The sequence below is a fragment of the Stegostoma tigrinum genome, chromosome 14 (assembly GCF_030684315.1).
Source record: "Stegostoma tigrinum isolate sSteTig4 chromosome 14, sSteTig4.hap1, whole genome shotgun sequence".
Lineage (NCBI taxonomy): Eukaryota > Metazoa > Chordata > Chondrichthyes > Orectolobiformes > Stegostomatidae > Stegostoma > Stegostoma tigrinum.
In genome coordinates, this window is record NC_081367.1 from 35,551,288 (window position 1) to 35,578,783 (window position 27,496).

General features: G+C 40.2%; 1 protein-coding gene across 3 annotated transcripts in view; it reads left to right on the top strand.

The window, feature by feature from the left end:
* LOC125457683 (inactive N-acetylated-alpha-linked acidic dipeptidase-like protein 2) overlaps positions 1 to 27,496 on the top strand; it is an 823,004-nt gene that overhangs the window by 578,157 nt on the left and 217,351 nt on the right. For all 3 annotated transcript variants that reach the window (XM_059651091.1, XM_048542236.2, XM_048542239.2), the window contains one exon: positions 21,163 to 21,359. In XM_059651091.1, the coding sequence (XP_059507074.1) occupies positions 21,163 to 21,359 (197 nt within the window). The remainder of the gene's footprint in view (positions 1 to 21,162; positions 21,360 to 27,496) is intronic.

Here is a 27,496-nt window from a genome sequence, read left to right on the forward strand (position 1 = left end):
CCCAGGAAGTTGATAGTGTGAGATTCAGTGTTGATAATATTATTGAATGACAAGGGGAGAGAGTTTGATTCTCTTAGTGGAGATGATCATTGCCTCACACTTGTATGGTATGAATGTAAAATATTCTCATTATTATTCATTTCATTGCTTTGGTGAGGAATATGTGCAGCTGAAATCAAACATGGCATCAAATCTTGTTTACAAAGTATCAGGGATATACTGAATCACGTTCAGTGGTATTGCTGTGCAACTGCAGAAAATGCAACACTTATCCTTTTGTTTCTAATGTTATCATCAAGGTTTCAAACACTCTCTCCAAGTGAAATGGGAGAGTTTAGCTGTGTAGGAAGGTTTGATTGACTGGGTTAGTTTTCATAGGAATGTAGGCGGTTGAGGGGGCAACCTGCTAGCAGTTTATATAATTGTAAATGGCCTGGATAGAATGGAATATATAAGGCTTTTTCCCAGGGGTGTTAGGGTCAATTAGTAGGGTCACAGGCTCAAGGTATGATGGAGAAAGTTTAAAAGAGACATGTGAGGCAAATTTTTCACGCAAAGCGCGGCGAGTGCCTGGAACGTGTTGCCAGAGAAGAGGTGGTGGAAGTGAACACAATAGCAACGTCCAAGCAAGATCTGGATGAATACATGAAAAGGAGTGGAATAGAGAGATATAGATCCTTCAGTGAAGACAGTTTTAATATGGAAGAGCAAACGTGTCAGCGCAGGCATGGAGTACCGCAAGGCCTGTTCCTATGTTGTATTGTTCTTTGTTCTTTGATCTTCTTTGAAATGGAGAAACTGCCAAGCAATATAAATTTTGTTTCACCTAAGCAGGACTAAACTGCAATTGAATTTCAAATTCATTTTAAACAAACTGAATCTGGAAACTAGAATAAAACAAAAATGATGTGATAGGGTAGATGACAGGAAAGATTAAATGACCAAATATTAAATGACAAAAGGAAATGTTAATGAGGCATAAGAGAAACAAAAGCTATGTTTAGAGGAGGTGTGAATGGTATGATAGCAGCAGTCCGAATGCAAAGTAAAAGAAATAATAAAAGGGAAACTTGAACAAACAACAAAAAAATGCTGGTGACTAAAATTATTATTAAATGTCGATAATGAATACGGAAATGTCTAATTGAAAGGTAAAGTGCTATTCCTCCGGTTTGTATTAAGCTTCATTGGAATACTGCAGCAGGCCAAGTACAGAAATGTGAGAGCTAGGTAACGAATTAAAATGACGAATGACTGGAATCTCAGGGTTACATTTATAGACTGAAATGAAGTGTTCCATCAGATGATCACCCACTCTATCTTTAGTCATTCTAAAGTTGAGGAGACTGCAGTGTAAGCTTGAAAGAAGGACAGCTTCACTTGTCAAGCTTGAGGCTTTGGATAATAGAAGGAAGGATGTAAAAACGCAGATACGTCATCCTCTGTTCATGTATGATAAAATGCCACAGGAAAGGGAAAGTGTGTTGGAAATCACTGAAGAATGCATTTGGTCATATAGAGAGTAGTCTCCTTGGAAATGATGAATGTAAAGTTGAGAAAATGGGTTTGTCTGCATTGTGCTGTTGGTGACAGAAATGTCAGAGATTTATTAATTGATTAAAATGACTTGTGGGTTTGAAGGTGAGAAACAAGTGCCCAGTTCTTGGTCAATATTGTGCAGACTCCTTCAGTACCTGAGCAGTTGTGAATAGCACTGAATACTGTGCAATAATCAATGAAAATTCTATCTTGAACCTTGCATTGGAAGGTCATTGAGGCAGCCATTGAAGGTGATAGGGCTAAGGGCATACCCTTAGGAACTCCTGTTGTGATGTCCTGGACCTGAGATGGTTGACCTCCATCAGGTGCAACAATATTCTTTTCTGCTAGGTATAACTCCAACTGATGGAGCCTTTGCGATCTCACTATCCCAGATGCCAGTCTTCCTGTTCTCCTTAATTCCGCAGTTTGCCAAATACTGCTCAAGTGTCAAGGGCAGTCACTTTTTTTTTGTTTCTTCTGGGGGATTCAGCTCTTTGGTTTATGTTTTGACCAGGCTGTGATGAGCTTTGGAGTTGGGTAGCCCTGGAGGACCTGAAATTGACTACAGTGAGCAGATTATAGCTGTGCAAGGACATTACATGAGCACTATGCAGTTGATTCAGAGTAGAGAAATGGGACAGAATGAATTTGTTGCACATTTTTATGGAGAGAATGGGCTGAACTTTTCAAGTCCTCTAGAGGCAAGCTAAGGGGCAAGGGTGGGGGTGGGGGAAGCCAAGGGCGGAAAGGGGAGGAAGGTGAAGCATGGCATGGTGATGTTGGGCAAGGGGTGGAATACCTATAGTCACACCCCAACATACCACTTGCTCAACAGTAGGGAAGATGGTGGACAGCCCTCCCACCCCGAGGTGAATTATAAGTGGCTACTAATTTACAAATTAAGAGCCTGTACCCACTGATACTGACATTTTAACGTGTGGGAGTGGGATCCTTATCATTTGGGGAAACCACCAAGTCACTCCAGAACTGGACCAGCCAGATAAATAATGTAGCTGTAAAAGCAGATCAAAGACTGGAAATTCTGTCTCTCCAATGCCTGCTCACCATCTACAAGACAGGGATGTGATAGAAACTCTCCACTTTCTTTGGATGAATGCTTCTCCAAAATCAATTGCAGTTCATCACCATCCAGGACAAAGCATTTACTTCATTGGCACCACATCAACCACATGTGGCAACACTATCATCGATAGGACACAGTAGAGTAAACCCATTCAGGCTCTTTAGAGAATATCCTCCAAACTTAAACCTCTAACATTTAGAAAGACAAGAGCAGCATGCAAACATCACCAGCTGCAACACACCCTACAAACCACACAACATGCAGACATAGTGCTATTCTTTCACTGTCTGGGGATCAAAATCCTGGAACAACCTCCCCAGCGGCATTATGAATGTGCCTATTCTGTAAGCACTGCTTAAGGGCAGGAAGGCAACTCATCATCCCCTTCTCCAGTACAGTTCAGAATGGCTGTAAATGATGGCCCAGCCAGTGATGCTCACATCCCATGATCAAATAATTGTAGGGGAACACAAAAGATTCTAAGGGAGTTTGATGGGGTAGATGAGATGCCTTCACTGAAAGGGTTGTAAATCTTTGGAACCCGGTGCCTCAGAGAGGTGTAGAATTTTCATTGTTGAATATAAATATGGATGCTGTGGACAGACATTCGGTGTCTCAGAGAATCCAGGGACATGGGGAATTGGCACACAAGTGGATTTGAAGCCCAAGGCTAACCATGATCTTCATAAAGGAAGCTCAATGGGCCACACTGCCTACTCCTGCTCCTATTTCTTGTGGTCTTCTGACTAGATGTGACACTGGACCCACAAAGTCCTGAAGTGGGACTAGCATCAACATCCTTTTGCCACGACCATGCAGTGTGCACAAAATTCAATCTGGTGCACCTTAGCAGTTTTCCATATTGTCAACAATGTGTCAGTTTTGTAGCTTGACTGGAGCAGCTTGACTTGGGGCATGATTAGTCCTGGAGCACAATCTCCATGCTATAACTGGAATGTTTTCAGGGCCCCAAACCCTGTTTACAGCCAATGCCTTCAGTAATTTCTTGATATATTACAGTCAATAAAATTGGCTGAAACCTGCATACACGACAGTGAAGGCCTCAGGAGAATGCTAAGATGAATTGTCTATTCAGCTGTTTTGGTCAAGGATGGCTGTTGGTACATCCTTGTCTTTTGTACTGGGTTCTCCATCATAAAAGGTGGTGATGTTTTTAGAGCTAGCTCATCCTGTTTGTTGTTTAATTTCCTATTTACCATTCAGAACTAGATGAGGCAGGATTACAGAACTTTGATTTGTTCCAAATGTTGCGGTATCACTTAGTTCTGTCCATGACAAACTGTAGTAATCTGCAAAAACCTCTATTACGGATGTTTATTTTGTTGCTATCAGCCTAAGAATAGATTTTCTTTGGAAAGAAAGATCTGTTAAAGATATCAGAATGTATCAATGTGCTTTCCAGCCAATGTGGTACTTCTGAAGTGTTGCCACTGTTGTAAAGTAAGAAACACAGTTGATTTGACCTCAGCAAACTTCCACAAACAGCAATGTGACAATAGCCAGATATTCTTTTTACTGGTGTTGGTTGGAAGAAAAATATTGACCAAGATCCTGGGATAATCTTCCTTTTTTTTTCTTAGAAGTAGTCCATGAAACTTCTTAACTTCTCTTAACTGATAGACCAGGTGGTTTAGTATCTTGCTTAAGAGGTGGCATCTGTGGATAGTGCAGATTGCTCAGTCCTAGGCTTGAGTCTTCCTAGATTTTATAGTCAATCTCTGAAGTGCAAGCTGAGTCCATGACTAAGATTTGCTACTGCTATTGAGAAGACACTGGCTGTGATGGTAAGGTTAAATCTGACTGATAATCCTACCAGCTGGTGGTCTGTTCTGCTTTCTTTGCAATAGTTGTTATCTTCAAGGGCAGTGAAGTCCATTTGCAGTTATTTCTATTGAATTGTCTGAATTAGGAATATGAATAAAAATCTGGGCAGCTTTGATATAAAAAGAACTTTATCTTTCTGCTCAGACGAAATCTTGAACCTTCTATTCCCTCTGGTTATGTTGCAAGGAGAAATGCATTATGGAAAGGTTTCAATAATTTATTTAAATTGACATTTCAACAGGATGTTCTAAATCTTAATTTCCCTTCCTTTACGAAGATCATGTTCATGGCGATGACAAACAACAGGATACTGATTGAGCTGAACTTTTGTAACGTTCTTGCCAGAATATCAAGTTTGTGCTACATGAAATTTCAAGCAGTAAATCAAAGCTGTATTTCAAATGATAAAGATACAAAATTCAGCACAACCTCTTTTTGTTTGAATAGGTTGCTAAAAGTTTGCTTTCTATGAAAAAATGAACAAAGAACAGGAGTTGGCAATTCAGCCACTTGAGCCTGCTTGACCATTCAATAAGATTATGCCTGTTCTGATTGTAACCTCAAATCCGCATTCCCATCTACCCCAAACAACCTTTCACCCTCTTGTCTATCAATAATGTATCTATCTCTGCCTTAAAACTATTCAAGGACATTGTTTCCACTGCATTTTCAGGAAAAGAGTTCCAAAGACTCTCGGCCCTCAGAAAGAGTTCAGTTTCTCTGTATTAAATGGTTGACCCTTTATTTACAAACTGTGACGTCCTGTTTCAGATTTTCTCATTAACAGACACATCTTCTCTTTGCATCTACCCTGTCAAGAGCTCCCAAGTTTCAAACAAGTCATCTTTTGCTCTTCTGAACTCCAGCAGAATCAAACCTAGCCTGTCCACGGCTTTTTCATGAGACAATTCACCCATTTTCAGTATTAGTGTGAGAAACCTTCTCTGAACTTTTGCTACACTTTCACACCTTACCTTAAATAAAATTACCAACACTATACACAGTACTTCAATATGGTCTCTCTCGTGCCCTGTGTAACTGAAGCATAACTTTTCTACTTTTGTATTGAATTTTGCTTGCAATTAATTCAAATATTTTATTTGCTTCCCCAGTTACTCGCTGTGACTGCATACCAACCTTCTGTGGTTCATGCACTAGGAGTTCCAGATCCCTCTGTCTCTCATACCTCTGCTATCTCTTACAAAACATAATTTATTTTTAGTATTCCTAACAAAATCATCAATTTCACATTTTCCAACATTTATTCTCCATTTGCCGGCTCTTTGTCCATTCACTAAACCTGTCTATACCTTTTTATAGGCTCCTCATGCCCTCTTAAGAACTTACTTTCTGACCTATCTTGAAGTCATCAGAAAATTCGACAACCATACCTTCTATGCCTTCATCCAAATCACTTGTATAACCTGTAAACGGTCCCAGCACTGATCCCTGTCCTAAGATGATTTGTTAAATCTTTACAATTTGAAAAAGACCCATTTAAATCCACTCTCTGTTTTCTATTCACAATTTTCTATCCATACTAACGTCCTTCACCCTACACCATGAGCATTATATTTCTGTAATAACCTTGAATGCCTCCTGGAAATCCAAGTACAGTGCATTCCCTGCTTCCCCTTTATCCACAGCATGTGTTATTTCCTCATGTTACCAATTGAGTGGTTAAACTTGATTTTCCTTTCACAAAACTATGTCTGTAGCCTTGAACTTGAAATGCCCTGCTACAACATGTTTAGTAATAGCTTTTAATATTTTCCAGATATTCGACAGATGTTAATATTTGACGGATGCTAAGCAAACTTACCTGTTATAAAAACTCTGTTTTTAAAATAAAGGAGTAACATTTAATACCTTGTAATCTAATGTAGCCTTTGAACCTAGAGAATTTTGGAAGTTTGAAACCAACACCTTGACTACCCAACTTGCCACTTCCTTAAAGACCTACAGATGAAATCCAACAGGCCTGAGCACTTGTCAACACGCAGCTTCAGCATGTTTGCTCAGTAGCTCTTCCCTGGTGATTGTAATTCTCCTGAGATCTTTCCTTCCATTTCCTGATTTATAGCAGCCTCTGAGACATTTCTTGTATCCTTTGCAGAAAGACTGATGCAAAACACATATTCAGTTCATCTACATCTCTTTATTTACCATTAGCAATTGTCCAGACTCTGTCTCCAGGAACAGCACGCACTTTGTTAACTCTTTTTAAAATATTTAAGGAAACTGTTGCTATCTGTTTTATATTTCTGGCAATCTTTCTTTTCTACTGTAATTTTCCCAACCTGTTATCTTTTAGTCATTCTTTGCTGTTTTGTACATTCTGTCAATCTCCTGAATTGCTGCCTGACATTGCACAATTCTATGTTCATGTCTTTGAGTTTGTTACTATTTTCAAATTATCTAGTTAAACACAGATTACGGGCCCACCACTTGGAATTTTTCTAACTCATTGGAAAGTATCTTTTCTGTGCATTCTGAATTATCCCCATAAATGTCTCCTGCTACATCCTTATTGATTTTCTCTTCAATCTAATTTACCAATTCAATCTACTCAGCTTTGTTTACATGTCCTCATACTTCCCCTTATTTGAGCTTCAAAATAATAGTCTCAGACCCACCCCTCTCTCCCTCAAACTGCATGTAAAATTCAATCATATTATATTTGCTGCTACGTGGGCTGCCATCAATATGAGGTCATTATTTAATATTATTTTGTTTCTCGGTAACTTTAAGCTCAGTGTTTCAGATTACCATCTTTATTTTTACAAAGTAAATGCTTCAGTGCCATACAATTCTTATCAACCAGGAACCCATTTCTTTCTGCTATGTACAAGTTCGATATGACTGAAAATCTGGCCCAGTAAGCAGGCTAAGACTAGAGCATTTGTGCACGTGTTGATTGCAGGTAACCTTATGTATGAAATATGGGCTGCTAATTTAATTACATGTAAATTGGTTTGATGGGTAGGGGCATATTTTCAGATCATTTAACTAGCTGTTTTGGAATATGGGATCTGACAAATTCTCAATTTTCACTGTTTCCAATTGCTATGTATGTAGTCCAAGTAAGGCTAACTCTCAAAACAACATTTTGATCGATTTCTAGATGTAACTATGTTCTAAAATGATTAGATTTGTTTTTGTATCAGAACATAGTAACATCTTTAAGAAAGAGTTTGATATCCCTGTCTCAGAAGCTTTTCTTTCATCTAATACGCAGATTTTATTCCATGTTTCTATTCTTCTCACACTTAAATGTTAGACTTCCAATGTGATCTATTCATCTGATTTGCCTGAGATGGCTTTAAAGTAGTCTTTGAGATACAGTTTGGAATAAGATTGTTGATTCCATGAACAGTCCAAAGGGCATCATTGTGGAAGTATATACGTCTGACTGACATAATCAAATGATGCGCACGCTCATTATCATTTTGGAATTGAATGCTGATAAGGCGAGTCATTTCATGAAAATACTGAAAAACAACAAATAAAAATTGCAGAAAGGAAGAATTCAGTGTTCAAAGCCTAGACTTGTTAAACTTGCTTGGGAATCTTAACTACCATGGAAGAATTACAAATAAGTTATGTTTAATAACCTGATTTATTTTGGGAACAATATTTATGTTATCTGAAAGAAATGAGGAACACAATTTCAGACAACAATATATTAAGACATTAAAGCAGTAATTCAAATGCCAAATCAAAAATTTTGGCTCGCTTCCACTAGGCGTACGATTTTATACAATGCACTGAAGCTGGAAGATTTTGTCCTTTAAAAGGAGAAAAAAAGTCAAAGTGTTGTTAACTACAATCTCAGTGTCAGTGCAAAATAATTTCATTTTAACACTGTGATTCAACTCAGATTGCTAACCCTAGATTGAAGTATTCCTCGAAATTTGAACCTCTGAAATGAAGTGGGAACTTCACAACATCTGAACAACGTGGGCGTTGATAGGCATGTTGGGAAATTCACAAATGGGAGACAGTGAGTAGCTTCTTGATGTCAAGATTAAACAGCTCCATTTTCTAACCAAGTGTTTGAATAGTGAGAAAAATTCTCACTAGTGAGTGGCAAGAGGCCTATTTGCATGCATTGGCTTGCAGTCGTATCTTATTATTTGGTACTCTCACCTAATTTGTAAGCAGTTTCCTAGACTCCCACCCATTGAATAGAAACCAGAAAGCAGCAGTTCCTGACAAATCAGTGCAGTTACCTGGCAACTCCAGCTCACCACATGCTCCTCCAGTCTTCCATCTTTATCGCCAGTTACTGACATCTCAGGACATGCTCCTCGAGAAGCAATCATATCCCTCCAGCCCATTCACAGAAGTTGGTATTGGAAATGCACCAGCTTCAATCTGCCATCAATGCAGATCTCCAACCAATTCCAAGAGAGTTCTGTACTTCAGTGCTGCTCTTTGGAATGCACTGATTCGTTTCACTGTAATGCTGCTGGCTAGGAAACTTTGCACACAAGTATCAGCACCTATCTCATGGATTTGACCAGCATTCGTTCCAGTACATTTCTTCTAAAGAGGGAGAGTTAAGAACCCCAACCAGGCTCGGAGCCTATGAGAACTCCGTAGCAAAGTAACGGAGACGTCAAGAATTATAAGCTTTGCTGCTCAGACCAATATATGTATCTTAAGCACTGGAAGAGGTATTCTCTGCCCTTTTATCAGAATTTTAAAATAAGTTTTTTTTTCTCCACATATTATTCATATTACCAGTTGCAATAATTCTTCTTCCACCAAGGGGATCCTTGCTTGCTCTTTTAGTGCTCACTTGCTTTGTGCCTGCTTGATTTCGTTTGTGTTTTTCCCACTCAGCCAGAACTTAAAGGCAGACAGTATTTCTTATTTACCTTGCCTGTTAGGACAGACACAAAACCAAGCAGCTTGTCACCATCAGCAACCGTCTGACAAAAGACTGGATTGACTGCCTCAGTCTCACACTTGCACCATGTTCCAGTAGTGCACACAACAAACAAATGTTTCTTCAAACAAATAGCCATGTTTCAGAGTCTCAGGGGAGTAACTTTAAGACTGACATCATTTAGTCACATGTTCCCGGCAACTAGTCAAGGACTATGTTTGATGTTCACATAGTCTGTCAACAGGTTAGGGCATTAAGGGTTACGATGTTTCCGTGTCACCGAATTCTAGAGTGTAGACGTCAGTTAGATGTACAGGTTTGTAGAAGTACAATAAATCCATAAGACCATAAGACATAGGAGTGGAAGTAATGCCATTCGGCCCATCAAGTCCACTCTGCCATTTAAATCATGGCTGATGGGCATTTCAACACCTCTTCCCTGCACCCTCCCCGTAGCCCTTGATTCCTTTTGAGATCAAGAATTTGTCGATCTCTGCCTTGAAGGCATCCAACGTCCCGGCCTCCACTGCACTCTGTGGCAATGAATTCCACAAGCCCACCACTCTCTGGCTGAAGAAATGTCGTCTCATTTCAGTTTTAAATTTACCCCCTCTAATTTTAAGGCTGTGCCCACGGGTCCTAGTCTCCCCGCCTAACGGAAACAACTTCCTAGCGTCCACCCCTTCTAAACTATACATTATCTTGTAAGTTTCTATTAGATCTCCCCTCAACCTTCTAAACTCTAATGAGTACAATCCCAGGATCCTTAGCTGTTCATCATATGTTAAACTTCCCATTCCAGGGATCATCTGTGTGAATCTCCACTGGACAAGCTCCAGGGCTAGTATGTCCTTCCTGAGGTGTGGGGCCCAAAATTGGACACTGTATTCTAAATGGGGCCTAACTAGAGCCTTATAAAGCCTCAGAAGCATATCACTGCTTTTATATTCCAATCTTCTTGAGATAAACGACAACATTACATTCTCTTTCTTAATTACGGACTCTACCTGCAAGTTAAACTTTAGAGAATCCTGGACCAACACAGCCAGATCCCTTTGTACTTCTGATTTGCAAATTTTCTCACCGTTTAGAAAATAGTCCATGCCTGTATTCTTTTTTCCAAAGTGCAAAACCTCATATTTACTCACATTGAATTTCATCAGCCATTTCCTGGACCACTCTCCTAAACTATCTAAATCTTTCTACAGCTTCCCCACCTCCTCAGTACTACCTGCCTGTCCACCTATCTTCGTATCATCGGCAAACTTCGCCAGAATGCCCCCAGCCCCTTCATCCAGATCATTAATATATAAGGTGAACAGCTGTGGCCCCAACACTGAACCCTGCGGGACACGCTCATCACCAGTTGCCATTCCGAAAAAGAGCCTTTTACCCCAACTCTCTGCCTTCTAGAAAATAGAACATAGAACATTACAGCACAGTACAGGCCCTTTGGCCCTTGATGTTGTGCCGACCTGTCATACCACCAATCCTCAATCCAAGCCAGTAGCTCACCTCAAACACCATGGGCCCTCACCTTGCTCAGCAGCCTCCCGTGAGGCACTGTATCAGTTAATGATCTACACATAGATTACTCAGGGGTCAGGTTTATACGTTAGCCAGAGCTGTCAATCCACGTTGGTCAGAAGGGAGGATCACACTGAGCACGAAGAGTCAGCTGAGTGAAAATGAAATGGTGTTATAGGGGGCTGCTGCTGTGGTTGGGAAGCTAGGGAGATCCATTCTGGAGTTTGGAGGTAGCATGTTAGAAATTCCCCCATTAGTGGAACCGTACCTTTCAACACCCACACTGTCAAGCCCAACAGAACCTTGCATGCTTCAATATGCTTCATATGTTTTAATATGTTTCATTCTTCTGAGCTGTGCAAGACTTTAATGATTCTTCAAGTTCAACTGCTTCAGCCAAGGAATCAGCCTAATGAATCTCCACAGATGCTACCAGGTCTTATGGGTTTTCCCAACAATTTATGTTTTTATTTCAGATTTCCAGCATCTACATAAAAACCGAAAGAACCGTGGATGCTGTAAATCAGGAACAAAAACCAACCTGCTGGAAAAACTCAGCAGGTCTGGCAGCACCTGTGAAGGGAAAAACAAAGTTAACGTTTTGGGTCCAGTGATCCTCCCTTCGAGGTTGCAGGTTGCATAAATATCGTGTTGCACATGTAAAAATCTGCAAAATGGAACATTTTTCTCTGGGAGTGACAGCAGCTTAACTAGACAAAGCAATCACCCATTCCAGTACATTCCTACTAAAGAGGGAGTGGTGAGAACCCTAACCAGGCTCTGAGCCTATTAGAACTCCGTAGCAAAGTAACGGAAACTTCAAGAATTATTAAAGCAAATTACTGCAGATTCTGGAATCTGTACTGAATGTGGTATCTGTCCTTGACCCACTCCCTACCATCATCATCTATAAAGAGATTATTTAAATTCAGTTTTTTAACTGAATTTGTATTAGCTCTGATGAAGAGCCATCTTGTCTTGAAACGTCAGCTTGCTTTCCCTCCATGGATGCTACTTGCTGCCCTTATCCTTCTAACTGATGGTTTGGCACGGGCTATGAAAGAAACCTTGGTGAGTCACTCTAGTGCATCTTCTGACAGTGTGTGTACAATATACGTGTTTCAATACTGGACAAAGTGAATGTTTAAATTGGTCGATGGGGTGCTGATTAAGTGGACTGCTTTGTCATGGATGGAATTGTAATAAGTGTTCTTGGAGCTGCAGTCATCCAAGTAATTGGAGAGTATTCCATTACCTTCCAGACTTGTACCTTCTAGGTAATGAACATACAGGGTTTTGGAAGTCAAGAAGTGAGTTACTCAGAACAGAATTTCACGTCACTGACCTGCTGCTGTAATCACAGTAGCTGTACAGTTGAATCCATTCAGTTTCACTCAATGATAACCCTCATGATCGTGAAAATGGGATATTCATTGATGGTAATGCTATTGAATGCCAAGCAGTGAGCATTCAGTTCTCTCCTGTCGGACATTGTTCTCTACTTGGTGTTTGAATGGCATGAATTAAAATATTCTCCTTGACTCTGTGGATTTGGTAATGAGGGGTTACCAACTCAGTGCTTCAGTTTGGCACAATGTGAACTTTAAATCCAGAATGGCATCAGACCTGGCTTACAAATTTTAATGTTAAACCAGTGTAGGAGCCAAGTAATTTATAGAGTTTTGCTTCGCTCGAATCCACGGTGCAATGTTAAGCACACTGAAACTCCATTTAAAATAATCTAATTCTGAATGAGCTCAGTTTATTATTTATGCACAAATGTTATTATCATGTAAGCATTTCGAAAAAAAAACCTTAATGATCCAAATGTTTTGATCTGGATCATCATTCCTGTTTCCTATGCTCCGCCCCTCTCAATGCTACTGTAATGACTGTTTTCCATGTGGGAGATTTGGGCCATTATTTGAATAAATCTCATAAACTTAATTTAACAATCTTTGGAACTCTGCATCCCAGAGAGCGGTGGATATTCACTTCTGTCTATTCAACGCTGAGATTGAAAGATTTTTGGACTTTAGAGGAATCAAGGGAAATTGGGATTGGACAGAAAGGTGGAGTTGAGGTCATAATCAGCCACAATCCCATTAAATGATGTAACAGGTTCCAGGATCCTTATGGCCTTCCTCCTCCTTACCATGTACATCTGAAAGTATGATTATATTACGTCATAATTGTTCTTCATTAATGTAAGTTTGTTTTAAAAATAATTATTGCAAACTAATTTGTAATGTAATTTGCATACATATTTGAATAGTGGCTGTAAAATTAATTGTGCAATTATATAGTTGATGTCTAATTAAGATATAGTTAACACTTCGACTGTTTATATCATTGGATCATCTTAAACTTCTAATGCTAGAGATAGCACCTTTTTTAATGTCATTATTGCTTTGTCTGCTACATAAAGCACAAAATTGAAAAACTAAAAATTGCTACATTTGTGAAGATAATACACCTGTGGGAACTTTATTTTGTTCTCAGATGCAACATATGTTTCAGTTTTTAAAATATTCACACTGCCAGTAGGGAACTACTTGATATTCAGCATCATTTGGGGTGTTTTAAATGGGCTCATCAGCTTGATGTGTTTGACAGCGTGCTCATGTGGAAGTTTTAGAACAAAGGTCAAAATGCTGATAGTAAAACTGTACCATTCTGTACTTCTTTGATGGGAAGGAGAATGGAGGCAACTAGGCATTGAATATCCCAGGACCAGCCAGCGTGTCACCTCCCTGCCACAGTCCCAACTTCCAGGCGTTCTTCAGGAGGCCCTAGCAACTCCCCTGTAAATCTCCTCCGTACTCTCTGCAGAGTACTTATGTTCTTCCTGTAATGAATTCAGAGCTGTACATGAAATTCCAGTTATGGCATAATCAACATTTTGTTACACTTGAAAAGGAGTGGCTTTCAGGGCATGACCTTTCATGACGCAGGACTCCAGGTGTTCAGGGACTCTGTGTTGTGTTGGTGAGGACTCGTGGGGGGTGTACTGATTAAGGAGTTGTCAGGTCCAGTGGGCCCATGTAGGGCTGGAGCCAGCAGGAGGATGTCAAACAAGGGGATCTAGGATGTAGGATCTAGGATACTCTGGTTGGGATCTGTTTGAGGATGAGTGATTGGAGGAGTTTTAGAACTCTGGCAATGTTATGGGGTTATTTTGAATGACTGTGGGGTGAGTTTTACAGTTAACCACAAGATAGAACAGATTTAGTCCTCTTTCCTGGCTGACATTAAGGTAAATAGGTTCAGAATGATCCAACGTCTCCAAATCCTACATTGACCTGAGGATATCTTCTGAGAATTCCAGATGCCAGGCAATTGCCCATTGGAAGGTTTGACTTCCCAAACAATTCCCTCTGAGTCAGCTGCAATAGAATGTTGATATTTTCCTAACACACAGCCCCTGCCGGTGCTCCTGCAACAACTATCTTCCTTTTGGAAGATCTGGGCCATTATGTTTCTTCCTGCCTTATCATGAATTCATGCATCTATGTTAATTTACATCAGTTGCTTCTCCCTCCATTAACTTTGGTCAACATATATAAATTACAGAATTTTGGAATCATCAAATTATACAGTACAGAAAAGGCCCTTAGGCCCATCGAGTCTGTACCACCAAAGATTTACTACGACCTACACTAGCCTCACTCACAGTAGGCCCAAAGCCTTCAATGTTATGACATTTCAAGTGCTCATCCAACATCTTAAAAGTTGTTAGGCTTCCTGCCTCAACTAACCTCCCATGTGGTACTCTCCAGACCCCATCACCTTAAGGTGAAAAACATTTTCCTCAAGTTCCCTCTGAACCTACTACCTTTCACTTCAAAATTATGCCCCCTTGTTATTAATTCTTCGACTAAGGGGAACAGCTGCTTTCTGTTTACCTGTCTGTGCTGTAAAAGAGGTGTAAAATATAATTTTGTACACCTTCATCAGGTCACCTCTTAACCTATTCCATTCCAAAGTAAAAAATCCAAGCTTACCCTCTTTATAGCTGAAAATTATATGAATATTTGGTGTATGAAAGTTATAAAAAAAATTCATCCATGTAACAACTTTAACGACCTCAGAGCATCATAAAGTCCATTATAATTAATTGTTTACTTTTAAAATATATTCAAGTCTTTATTGGCGAAATTTAAAAAGTAAGTGAGTATAGAATGTTGCTTTGTCATGTTGGGTCATTGTTAATATTATAGGTTTGCACCTATTGTTTTGTTGTTGCTTGCCAAGATTTCTGGTAGGTCAAGTGGGAAAATGATGCTGAGACCTATTTCTTTTCAAGGAGGAGAAGATACGCTTATTGATATATAACACACAGATAAAGGTTTGCAAGTATTCCACACATCCATCCTGTTGATTTTAGGTAGCTATGTAGTCGGGGATAGTGGGTTTGGATGTTGTGCAGAGTAGCAGCGGGTAGGGGGAATAGTAAGACCCTATGAATCTAGGGGTATCTTCTTCATTCATAACTTAAGCATGTCATTAGCTTTTAAAGTAATTTCCATGGGCTAAATTTTCCTTTAACATTTTTTCATCTCATTTGCCTTGAAGGGAATCTCTTTGCGAGCATTTGAAATAACCAAGGCCAGGAGACTTCCTCTAGATCCCACAGTGTACTTCTATGCCCCTGATCCTCCTGTACTCCCTTTCTAACTACCCTGAATCTCCCTTTCTCAAATATCCTGAAGATCAATAGTTGCTTCCTGTCACCATGCGACCAGGGCACAGTTAGTTAGGAATCTCGATTATTTACAATTAATTCGTCACAGAGACGTACAACATGGAAACGGACCCTTCAGTCCAACTCATCCATGCCAACTAGATATCCTAAATTTATCTAGTCCCATTTGACACTATTTGGCCCATATCCACTTAAACCATTCATGTTCATATCCCCATCCTGAAGCCTTTTAAATGCAGTAATTGTACCACTTTCCATCACTTCCTCTGGCAGTTCATTCCATACATACACCACCCTCTACATGAAAAAGGTGCCCCTTAGGTCTCCTTTAAATGTTTCCCCTGTCACTTTAAACCTATGCCCTCTACTTTTGGACTCCCCTACCCTGGGGAAAGGACCTTGACTATTCACCCTATCGATGTCCTTCATGATTTTATAAACTTCTATAAGATCACCCCTCCACCTCTGACGCTCCAGGGAAAACAGCCCCAGAATATTCAGTGCCTCCCTACAACTCAAACCCTCCAACCCTGGCAAAATCCTTGTAAATCTTTTCTGAACCCTTTCAAGATTCACAACATCTTTACTATAGCTGGGAGACCAGAAGTGAACACAATATTCCAAAAATGGCCTAACCAATGTCCTGTATAGCCACAGCATGACCTCCCAACTCCTATGCTCAATGCACTGACCACTAAAGGCAAACGTACCAGACACCACCTTCGCTAAACTGTCTACCTGCAACTCCACTTTCAAGGAACTAAGAAACTGTGCTCCAACATGTCTTTGTCAGGTAACATCCCCCAGGACCTTACCATTAAGTGTATAAACCCTGACCTGATCTGCCCTACCAAAATGTAGCACCTCGCATTTATCTAGGTTAAACTCCATCTGCCACTCCTTGGCCCATCAGCCAATCTGATCAAGGTCCCATTGAACTCTAAGGTAACATTTGCTGCCAACTACACCAATTTTAGTGTCATCTGTAGACTAACCATACCTCCTGGATTCACATCCAAATCATTTGTATAAATGACATAATTCTTTGAGTCACAGATTTATATTCTAGAGTTAGCGAACGTTACCATTTGAAAAAAATAAATCCATAATACGCACAATGTTGCTGAGTTTCCACGGGGAAAATGATATTATTGCCTCATCTGACAAAAACCTTTGGATATATCTGTGATTAGTAAATAAACTCTATTTATTTGTCCTGATGTGTATCGGAATGAGAATAAAATGTAACTGGTAATATCATGCATGTGGGAGAGTTTGGCTGAAGTTCAGATTCCCCTTGCAGCAGCATACTGTCATAGTTCTCCAGAAAATCACAGCACACATATTTGGCTTCTACGTATAGAGCTGGGATTAAAGATACTAATGGATAAAGACTATTCGTATCCATTGGCAACATAAACTTAAAAACTTGTCTGCCAGCATTTTTTAAAATCTTTAGAAGAATTTTGATGGTCAAGTTCACGTCTGACGTACTTAGAACTTGATTGCCATGTCTAAGTGTTTACAATTCAGGCTATTATAAAATTATATTATTTAGCCACAGTGCTTATGCACTAAGTTGAAATACATCCAATTTTAGCTCAGTCCAGAAAACTTTGTTACAGATTGACAGAGCTAAGGTTCAGAGCTGCACACATATGTGCAAAAATATTACTTGGAAATATAAATCTCTGAGAAGTTTCTTGTCGCTTGTCAAGGTAGGGCATCAGCCGTTTTCCCAAGGGGAAGATATACCAACTTACAGCAGAAGGTCTTCCTCTCACCACTTCAGTAGTTAAACTGGGCTAACTAGGAATTGTCAGCAATGATTTGGAGTATTGCAGATTTGTCTTGCTCTGGTATCTAGTGACTCACAGAGGGATAAATTATTTCGAAACTTCCTTCAGCATTTATGCCATTTTGGAAGCTGAGGTATTGAGACTGCTGTTTGTAAACAGCAGCATCTTAAATTTGTAAAGCACTTTTAACATTAAAATGAGTACAAAAACAGAGTGGGAATTGGCCCTTCTCCTTGTGTTCCTGGAAGATTATTGCCCAGACGTTGGACGTGGAACCAAGTGGAAATCCTAATTCCAAGCAAATTGTCCAAGAAAGTGAGAATTCCAAAGGGGAATTTCCCTGCAGTTGGGACCTGCTGAGAATGCATCAAATGCCAGGCGACAAAATACTGTAGCTACAAAAGGGTCTTTGGGGTTTTGTAGTGAATAACTCACTTCCTGTCTACCCAAAATCCACCATCTACAAACATTTGAGTGAAGAATATTATGGAATACTCTTCACCTACTGGGATTGGTGCAACTCTAATAGCAGTTAGGGAGTTTTATACTGCCCAGGGCAAATCAGATCACTTGGTTAGCACCACCTTGAAAATTCACTCCCTTCACCACCAGTGCAGAAACTCACCAATGCTTATTCAATAGAAGCTTCCACATCTGCAATCTCTGAAATGTAGAAGGACAAGGGCAGCAGATGCCTGGGAATGTCATCATCTATAAGTCTCTAAGTCACGCACCATGATGATATAGAACTGTACCGCTGCTCCTTCCTTGCCTCTGGTTCAAAGTCCTGGAGTTCCCTTTCCAATAGCACTATGGTGTACTTATACCCTAAGGGCTGAAGCGATTCGAGAAAATAGCTCACTACCTCTTTCTCTGGGGGATTTAGGGATAGGCTGGCCCAATATGTGTTGGCTTAGGCAACCATGCCTACATTTCAGGAAAGGATAAAAAAAATTAAAAGTAAATTCAAGAGAATTCAATGTATTCCAATCATTTAAGCTTAATAGTGACCCTGGAAATGTTAGAGGATTAAAAGCTGCTGTAACTCCTAACTATTACATTGAACCCCGGACTCACTACTGAATCCCTTCAATAATAACACAATAATCTTATTTTCAATTTTCTAGGTATCATGGTTACTTAATTTTAATATTTGTGCCAGTATTTTAGATAATTATTATTACTCTTTTACTTAGTCTTGCTGAAAATTTCTAACACTATGTTGCTAAATTACTTTAAATTAGAACACTTGAAGAAACTAAAAAGTGCTGAATGAATTACACAAATTTTCAGTTCAGTGGACATGCGTGTTGCGGTTGTGACACTATCAATAACACAATATCACTTGCAATAAGGAATGCCATCAATAAAGATAATGGAAAAAAATCCAAAACTCATCTAAGAAAAGTCATGGCTTTCCTGAAAATAACAATGTCCTATCAACACTCAACACCCAAGAGACTTGTAACACCAATTTGATCAGGCTCAGCATGGCAGCTTTCTACCATGATAAACCAAAATATCTGAGTACACTCACTGAGTCCTGGTTTTTCCACCTGATTTGTATTGTAACTTTACTCGGCATTTTGTCTATTACTAAAGCCAAATATAAGTTTTAACCAGAGAACATTGTTCCAACAATGTGATGTTTTCACCTTCCAAAAGGATAAGAGGAACTCCTCAGAAGTACCCATGTAAGGAAGCATCAGAAGTGATCTCCAGTGGCTGGTACAATAATAAAATGTAGTTGGTAATTAAGACAGATCTCATTCATGACATGGTACTTGTTTGTTCATGGGAGAAAATTGTTACAAAAATCATCATTTTTTCATTTAAAAAGTGTAAGTTGTTTAGAAAATGGAATTGTACTTGGTGTAGTGGTTTGCCGTCATAGTCATGAAACCTCTCTCTCTGCTGTTTGTGATATTGCGTGTGGTCTGTGACAGCATTAATGCACATTAGTTGACCTTGTTGTCAGGACGAGTACAGCTGAAGGTCCGTATTCTTGTAGAGTGTAAGAAAGCCAACCGCTGGAAGAAACAGCAGGAAAGAATTAAGACAAAGCAGCCTGTAATTTTGAATGAGTCAAAATAGCATTTTCCACTCCCTGCTGCTGAGGAAATGAAAGGATATATGAATCAGAATTGGAAAAATTTCCATTCTTAGTAGCAAAACTATTAAATAGCTGCAGAAATCTTTGAATACTCAAACAAATAAGAGAAATAGAGTTCAACAAACTGTATCACTTAGATCTCATTGGGCATCTAAAAGCCAGACAGGAGAGATTTTGCTGACTTTGACAAGACACTTTTGAACTTCCTATTATTGTTTTCTAATGAATGGTATTTGGTCAATATCAGCTATCAGGTAGAGAGCAACTATTAATCACTATGTGGCGACATTAATACATCCAGCTAAAACCTGAGAATTTGAACAACTGGAAGATGATCTCATCAGAGATAGGATAGTCTTAGGTATAAAAGATCACAATATAAGAGCATGTCTGCTGAGAGAGAAGAAGCTTACTCCCAAGAAAGCTGTTGACATGTGCAGAAGCTCTGAGATTTTCAATCCCCAACTGGAGTATATTCTTGGGAGAACAGACATAGCTTAGCATTATCCTGAGAAACTATTTAGACCCAATATGAACAATGCATTAGAAGAAAAATCAAATATTTAGCCAAAGTGTGCTTGATAAAACTGCCAAATCATTGTCATGACTGAGCAATGGAGAGCCACTCAGGGTACAAACATTCAACCCTCTCAACAAAAGTCATCTCATTGACAACTTGGAACCTAAATCACCTTAATCAAAAACAGTGAATGTCAATGACCAGATATATAATTGCAGCTGCAGATACACATATATCACTCGAAGCTATTCCTTCACTGCAGGTCAGAAAGATGTGACCTCGCCACCTGCACAGACTATAGAATGACCGTCAGTCCCAGAGGTTCAACATTCCTCAGAAACAGAAATAGACAACAGTAGATGCCAAAGGAATGAAACTTCCTGGAAAAGGAACACCACTCTAGGAATGAGCAGATGTCAGAAAACTAGGCAAATACACAGAGATAATGGGAACTGCAGATGCTGGAGAATCCAAGATAATAAAGTGTGAAGCTGGGTGAACACAGCAGGCCAAGCAGCATCTCAGGAGCACAAAAGCTGACGTTTCGGGCCTAGACTCTGGAAGGGTCTAGGCCTGAAATGTCAGCTTTTGTGCTCCTGAGATGCTGCTTGGCCTGCTGTGTTCATCCAGCTTCACACTTTATTATCTAGGCAAACATACAGTGTGTTTTTAATTGGAGAACTGTGCAATTTTTTAAAAAATGCATGCAGTACATGTGCTGAGACTAACAAAATGGGATTAATTGGAGTTTTTACACTGTTTTGTTAATTACTGATAATTTTCTTTGTGACCTTGTGCATCAGATGACTTGCATTGCATGTAAATACAGATGATAGCATAGGCAAAATGTTTTCTTTGACAAGAGACTGCTGGACATGTATATGGTCACAGAAATTTGAGGGTGCATACATGAGGATCAATGGTCGGCACAACATTGTGGGCTGAAGGGCCTGTTCTGTGCTGTACTGTTCTATGTTCTATGTTCTAAGTGAGATGTTTTGAGGAATACAGTTGTACTTGAGTTCTGACGAAGGGGTCACTGGACTTAAAACATTAATGTATTTCCTATGTTTCATGTGTGAAGAACTGTTTCCTAACATTCAATGATTAGTACAATATATTTCTGTTTCCAGATAAATATGTCATTGTTGGCAGTCACCATGGTAACAGTGAAGAACTTTGGACCAGCAGCACTTCCATTCTTACTGAAGTAATCAGATCTGTGATGTCCCAGGTTCAGAAGAAAAAATGGCGACCAAATCGTACTATTTTGTTTTGTTCCTGGGGAGGAAGCGTTTTTGGCAAAATCGGCTCACATGAATGGGCAGAGGTAGGATTATGTACTCTAAAAGTGTTATCTTCTACTCCAATGAAGAATATGTCTTTCAATTCAAATTGCATTTATGTAGATTATTTTGGAATATAACAGGAAAAGGATATGTGGAATTTTACTGGAATATTTACAGGCTTGGAAATACAGGACCACTAAAATAGTGGATGGGGTTTTTATGGGATGTTGGTGTTGCTGGCTAAGTGTCCATTCCCAATTGCCTCTTGAACTGGGTAGTTTGCTAAGGCCATGACAGGGGTCAGTTAAGACATAAACACAGTGCCTTGTGTCTGAAGTCATGTGTGGGTCATACTGGGTAAGTACCTTGGATTTCCTACCCTAAAATGAATGAACTAGATGGGCTTTTGTGACAATTGAGAATGGTTACATGGTTGGCATTAGGCCGACTTTTAATTCCACACTGTTTCTTCTAATTGAATTCAGATTTCACCACGTGCAATGATGGAATTGGAATTCATGTCCTCAAAGCATGATCCTGGATCTCTGCATCATTAGTTTAGTGACTTTTCCGTTATCTGGAAGAGCAGATCTCTAAGATCAGTGATTTTGAAATGCTGTTTAAATTTTACTTTTCCAAGATAGCGAGAAGCTAGTGATGCCATTTGGTAGCTGGAAGTAGCAGTCATCAAATAAGTCTGTATTATGAAACAGGAAGGCAAAGGATTAATAGATTGCAGGAATTGTAAAGTGTGAGCCTTATCACCTAATATGTAAGGGTCTCTTCCAGATCCACTTCAGCTAGTACAGGTTGTGTTCAGGAGAATCTCCAAACCTTGAGGGCTCCAATTCACAAAGGTTGGTTTGTACTCAGAGTCCGACTCCTCCAGTGAGGCAGACATTGGTTGGGGGGTGGGGGGGGCGGGGTAAGGTGGGGAGAGAGAGAGAGTGAGTGACAGACAGATGTTACCACATGAAACATGGCTGCAGCAGCCAAGAGGAGCATCAGCCTCATGAGGGGATATGGATGGGTAATGTACATAGGGTCATAAATACAGGCTAATGCTCATAGCAAGTGCTACCATATTGAATAGTTTCACAGGTAGAGATTTAGTTCATGGAGATTTCGAGATTGGGAAGAATACATTTGTTAAGGTAGATGATATTTAGAATACTGTGTCCAGCTTTGGGTCCCACACTTCAGGAAGGACATACTGGCACTGGAGTGTGTCCAGCGGAGATTCACACGGATGATCCCTGGAATGGTAGGTTTAACGTATGATGAATGGCTAAAGATCCTGGGATTATATTCATTAGAGTTTAGAAGGCTGAGGGGAGACCTAATAGAAACTTACAAGATAATGTGTGGCTTAGAAAGGGTGGACACTGGGAAGTTGTTTCCATTAGGCAGGGAGACTAGGACTCATGGGCACAGCCTTAGAATTAGAGGGGTTAAATTTAAAACGGAGATGAGGAGATACTTCTTCAGCCAGAGAATGGTGGGCCTGTGGAAGTCATTGCCACAGAGCGCAGTGGAGGCCGGGACGTTAAATGCCTTCAAGGCAGAGATCAATAAATTCTTGATCTCATAAGGAATCAAGGGCTACGGTGAGAGTGCAGAGAAGTGGAGTTGAAATGCCCATCAGCCATGATTTAAATGGCGGAGTGGACTCGATGGGCCAAACGGCCTTACTTCGACTCCTATGTCTTATGGCCTTATGGTCTTATGATACCAGTACAATGCTGGGAGAGGAAGTGAGCCCAGTGGAAAGTAGTGGCCACCTGTTGCCAGTGTTAATGAGGATGACCATGGGGCTCAGTGTACTTCTCAGATTCATTCTAGGGACCGTGTGGAGACGTGACGGATTGTGGAATCAGTGGCCAGTTGCTGCATCAAGCAGGTGAGTGAAGCCATGTACCAGAGGATTGGGCAATATACCAGGTATTGCCCAGTCAGACTAAAAGACTGCTTGAATTCAGGGTTATGGAGGATTCCCTCAGGATGGACCTACAAACTGTAAGCATGCAACCATCAAGGCTCCCACAATGAGGATCCATTGTGAACAGCCATTTTCCAGGGTGCAACCACAGCAAAAGGATCTTGCAAGTGTTTGTCAGGTTGCTGAGAAGCTAATGCAGTGAGTTTATCCTGAGATATTCGTTGATCCTTCAGCTCTTCAGAACAGTGGAATAGGTTTGTGGATCTGTTCTAGATGACAAGGATTATCTCTAAAAACATGGTGTGTGATTCTGTGCACATATTTTCATAACCTCCACTTAAAGTTCTCACCGTTTGCTAAAAACTCACTGGTGCATAATAATCAAGCAAACAATTGTAGGATGCATTACAAGAGAGTTAAAGTAAAATATTCATCTTATGATTTCACATTCATCAAGTTTGTACTAAATGAGACCCCAAATAAACTTAGTTGGGATTATGCATGAGAGATTATTTCTCTCCCAGTGCCTACAGTTGATGTGGAGGCTGGTTGGTGTATGGCTTGCTCTGTTGTGGGAAATGGCTGTGGTTCAGCATGGAGGGGCCCATGAAGTCAGGGTAGGGTTCTCACCTACATTTGTATAAGGTCTGCCTTTGCCTTTGAGTTTTATCCTGCACTTCTATTCTGCGAAAACAACTGAAGATTCATAATGAATGCAAGGAGTATCATAAAAAGAACAGCTGCTTCCTGATCTTTTCAAGGCTCACTTGTCTTCTTTTCTTACCTGGAGCAGTGTAACGTGTGATAATACATTAGGTGCCTTGTGAACCTCTTACCAATTGCACAACAGAATCCTCTGGAGTTGATTGGTGAATAAACTTATATTCTACTTTGCTGTCTTCTATTTGAAATAAATAGTCAGAAAGTAAAGACATGGTATGACAACTTGGCTGCATAGAATACCCACCTTGTGCTGTTCAGGGAATCCTGGATACTTCTCATCGCCAGGAATCAGACTTTACAGAAGAGGCCCTTTGGCCCATCAGTTTTTTTACCACATGATCACATGTGCAGGAAGTGCCTCCAGCTGCAAAAACTTGTACTGCGCAGTTTGGAACTCAGATGACCGCAGCAACAGCCAATTATTTTGCATAACAATTGGCTCAGCTGCATCAGTAGAAGGGAAGAAAAGTGGAGACCAATAGTGGTAAGTGATTCAACAGTAAGTGGAATAGACAGATCTTTCTGTAGCATTGGTTGTAATGTTACCTCTCTGGTGCCAGAGTCAAGAATGTTATGAAACGTTTGCAGCACCTTCTTTTAGAGGCAGAACAGAGATTGTGGTCCACAGTTGCACAACGACATAGTGAGCATGAGAGATGAAGTCCTGAAAGCAGAATTTAGGAAGTCGCAGATGAGCTTAGATAGCAGGACATCTAAGGCAGAAATCTCAGACTTGGACAACATGGCAGTAATTTTGTAAACATAGTAAAACTAAGTAAATGAACATTTCGCTGAATGATGCAGGAGAGAGAGAGAGAGCTTTAATTCAGGGGGTATTGATACCAGTTTTTGGACAAAGTGGGACCTATACAAGATGCAGAAGTTACGTCTCAATAAGACCAGGATGAATTACCTCGTAAGAAAATTTTCTCGTGCTATTGGAGAGGATTTAAAATAACTAGTCAGGGATTGGGAACCTGAAAGAAGAATCAAAGCTGGCAAAGGGAGGTAGAAAAACTGTAAAAGAAAGTGGAAAGCAGCAGAAATAAGGCTTTGAATATCCTGGGTCAAAATACAGTATAAAGTTAAAAAGGCAGAATTAAGGGCACTGCATTTGAGCCAGAATTAACATTGTTATAAAAGGACAATGAAACTTGGATCTGCATCTCCCAGTCCATTCACATCTTTCTAGAAATTGCAAATTGAGATGGCAAGTTTCCCCGTATGGCTTTCAACTTGGCAAAACAGTGGGTAACTTAGAAATATACAACTATACAAGGATGTTCAATTGCAGCTGGAAAATGGACTGTAGGCTAGAACTGGAACCTAGAACTTTCTGCCTCTGTCAACTTCAAGCTCAAATTCCTTCTAGATAAAGCACTTGCATATCAACACCTGCTATTCACTGACAACTTTGGGCCTTACAATCTGAACCCGATATCCCAACTTATCGTTTGTTTGTAAGCTGATCACTGCTATTTGTTAGTGTTTGTTGCTTTCTTTTGCAGGGGTAATAAATTCCATTTTATTTTGCTAAATAAATTCTCATGTTAATTGAAGTATGGTTACTGTTTAGTTTAAAAAAAATGTAAAGTATTCATCGCTACTGACTGAGAGGAGGTGACTCCTTCTCACCTGGTTGTAATCTAGACATCGTGGTTTTGTGAGGGTGTAATCATGTTTGCTGCACTTGATACATTTTGTTGAAGAGGTTATTGACAGAAGCAATGAGGGTGAAGCAGTGGATGTGATGTATTTGGATTTTCAAAAGGCCCATACAGAATGTTACTAAATAAAATCAAGGCACTGTGGGTAAATGTGTCGTTGACCACTCTGATGGGAGGAGTAGTGGTGCAGAGTTTTTCTTAAATGTTGAGAGTTTGAGAGTGTTGGTGTTCAAAGGGACTTTGTTCTTAAATCTTTGAAAGTCAAGCATGCAGATACAGCAAGCAATTCAGAAGGCAAATGATATCTTCGCCTTTATTCAAAAGGATTTGAGTAGAGAAGCAATATGTGTTGTTTCTGTTTTATAGAACACAAGTGGGACAGCACTTGAAGCATTATGTACAATTCTAGTCCCCATGTCTGAGAGAGGATATACTTACCGTGGGGAGGGCTTTTGTGCTCCAGTGATAGTCACCCTATCTCTGAGTCAGCGGACTCTGGTTCAAGTTCTATATGCTCCATAGGTGTGTAATAACATCTCTGAATATGTTGATTAGAAAGTATCGATATTCACCATCAAGGGAGTGCAGCAGACGTTCATCAGATTGATTCCTGAGATGGTAAGTTGTCCTTTGAGGAGACATTGCTGATACTGAGCCTCCACTCTCTGAAGATTTGAAGATTAGATATGCAATCTCATAGATACTTACCAAATCCTTAAAGGACTGGACAGGATCAATGCGCAAAGGATATTTTTCCAAGCTGTTGGGTCCAGAGCAAGAGACAGTCTCAGAATAAGAAGCAAGCCATTTAGGACTGTGGAGAAATGTCTTCATTCGGAAGGTGGGGAATCTTCAGAGGGTGGTGGGAGCTCAGTTGTTGATAAGTTCAAGACAGCAAGCGCTTAGGAGTTGGCACAGGACTATGTGTTGCGGTGGATGAGCTGCTTTGATATAGAATCGGAGCAGCTTTAAGAGGCTGAGAGGCCTAGTCCTGCTGCTATGTTATTATGTAACTCCTGCATTACCTGGATGTTATGCTGGCTATAGCTCTGAATTGTGTATGAGCTGGTGAGTGAACAGCCTGTGGGAACTCTGACAGATAGTAATACATTTCATGCTACTGTCCTTTCCTGGTGATTCCAGAGGCTCACCATCAATGTAAAAATGTGCACATCTGAGCCTATCTTCAGTCCTCTGATTGGGAGTGATTGGAACTGTTACTATTTGATACCAGCTTGCTGCCATTCCTTCAGAGATTGCATCAGAGCCCACTGGCATGCGAGTGTCTGTCTGTATTTGGAAAGATTGATCTCAACTGATGTGGCACTGTCTCTGCAGATCATGGTTCCTCCTCAGAGATAATAGGAACTGCTGATGCTGGATGCAAGGCCCAAAACATCAGCTTTTGTGCTCCTAAGATGCTGCTTGGCCTGTTGTGTTCATCCAGCTACACACTTTGTATTCATGGTTCCTCCTCAGATCTTGTTTGGACCTGGAACCACCATCAGTACCTCATCCATGAGGAGATCTATAAGAGAGAGATGGGTTTCATTAGAGTGCTGCGCTTTAGATAATCTGTCCTTGATATGTAGCTTCTTGTATTAATCAAGGTCCACAGAAGCACTGCATTTCATCCATGGCAGAAGGACTGATGTCTGCATCCATGTCATTACTGTGCCTCTATGAGTTGTACATCTTATTGCATTCGACAAAAGCTGCCTGCTGTGCATAATCCTATTTTCATTGCCATCTTCTCCGTTGGGACCCCTGCAGCTACGAACAACACCTCCGGTTCTTCTTCTCTCACCGGCACTGTGAATGAGCTTCTCTTAAAATCACATACAGAGTC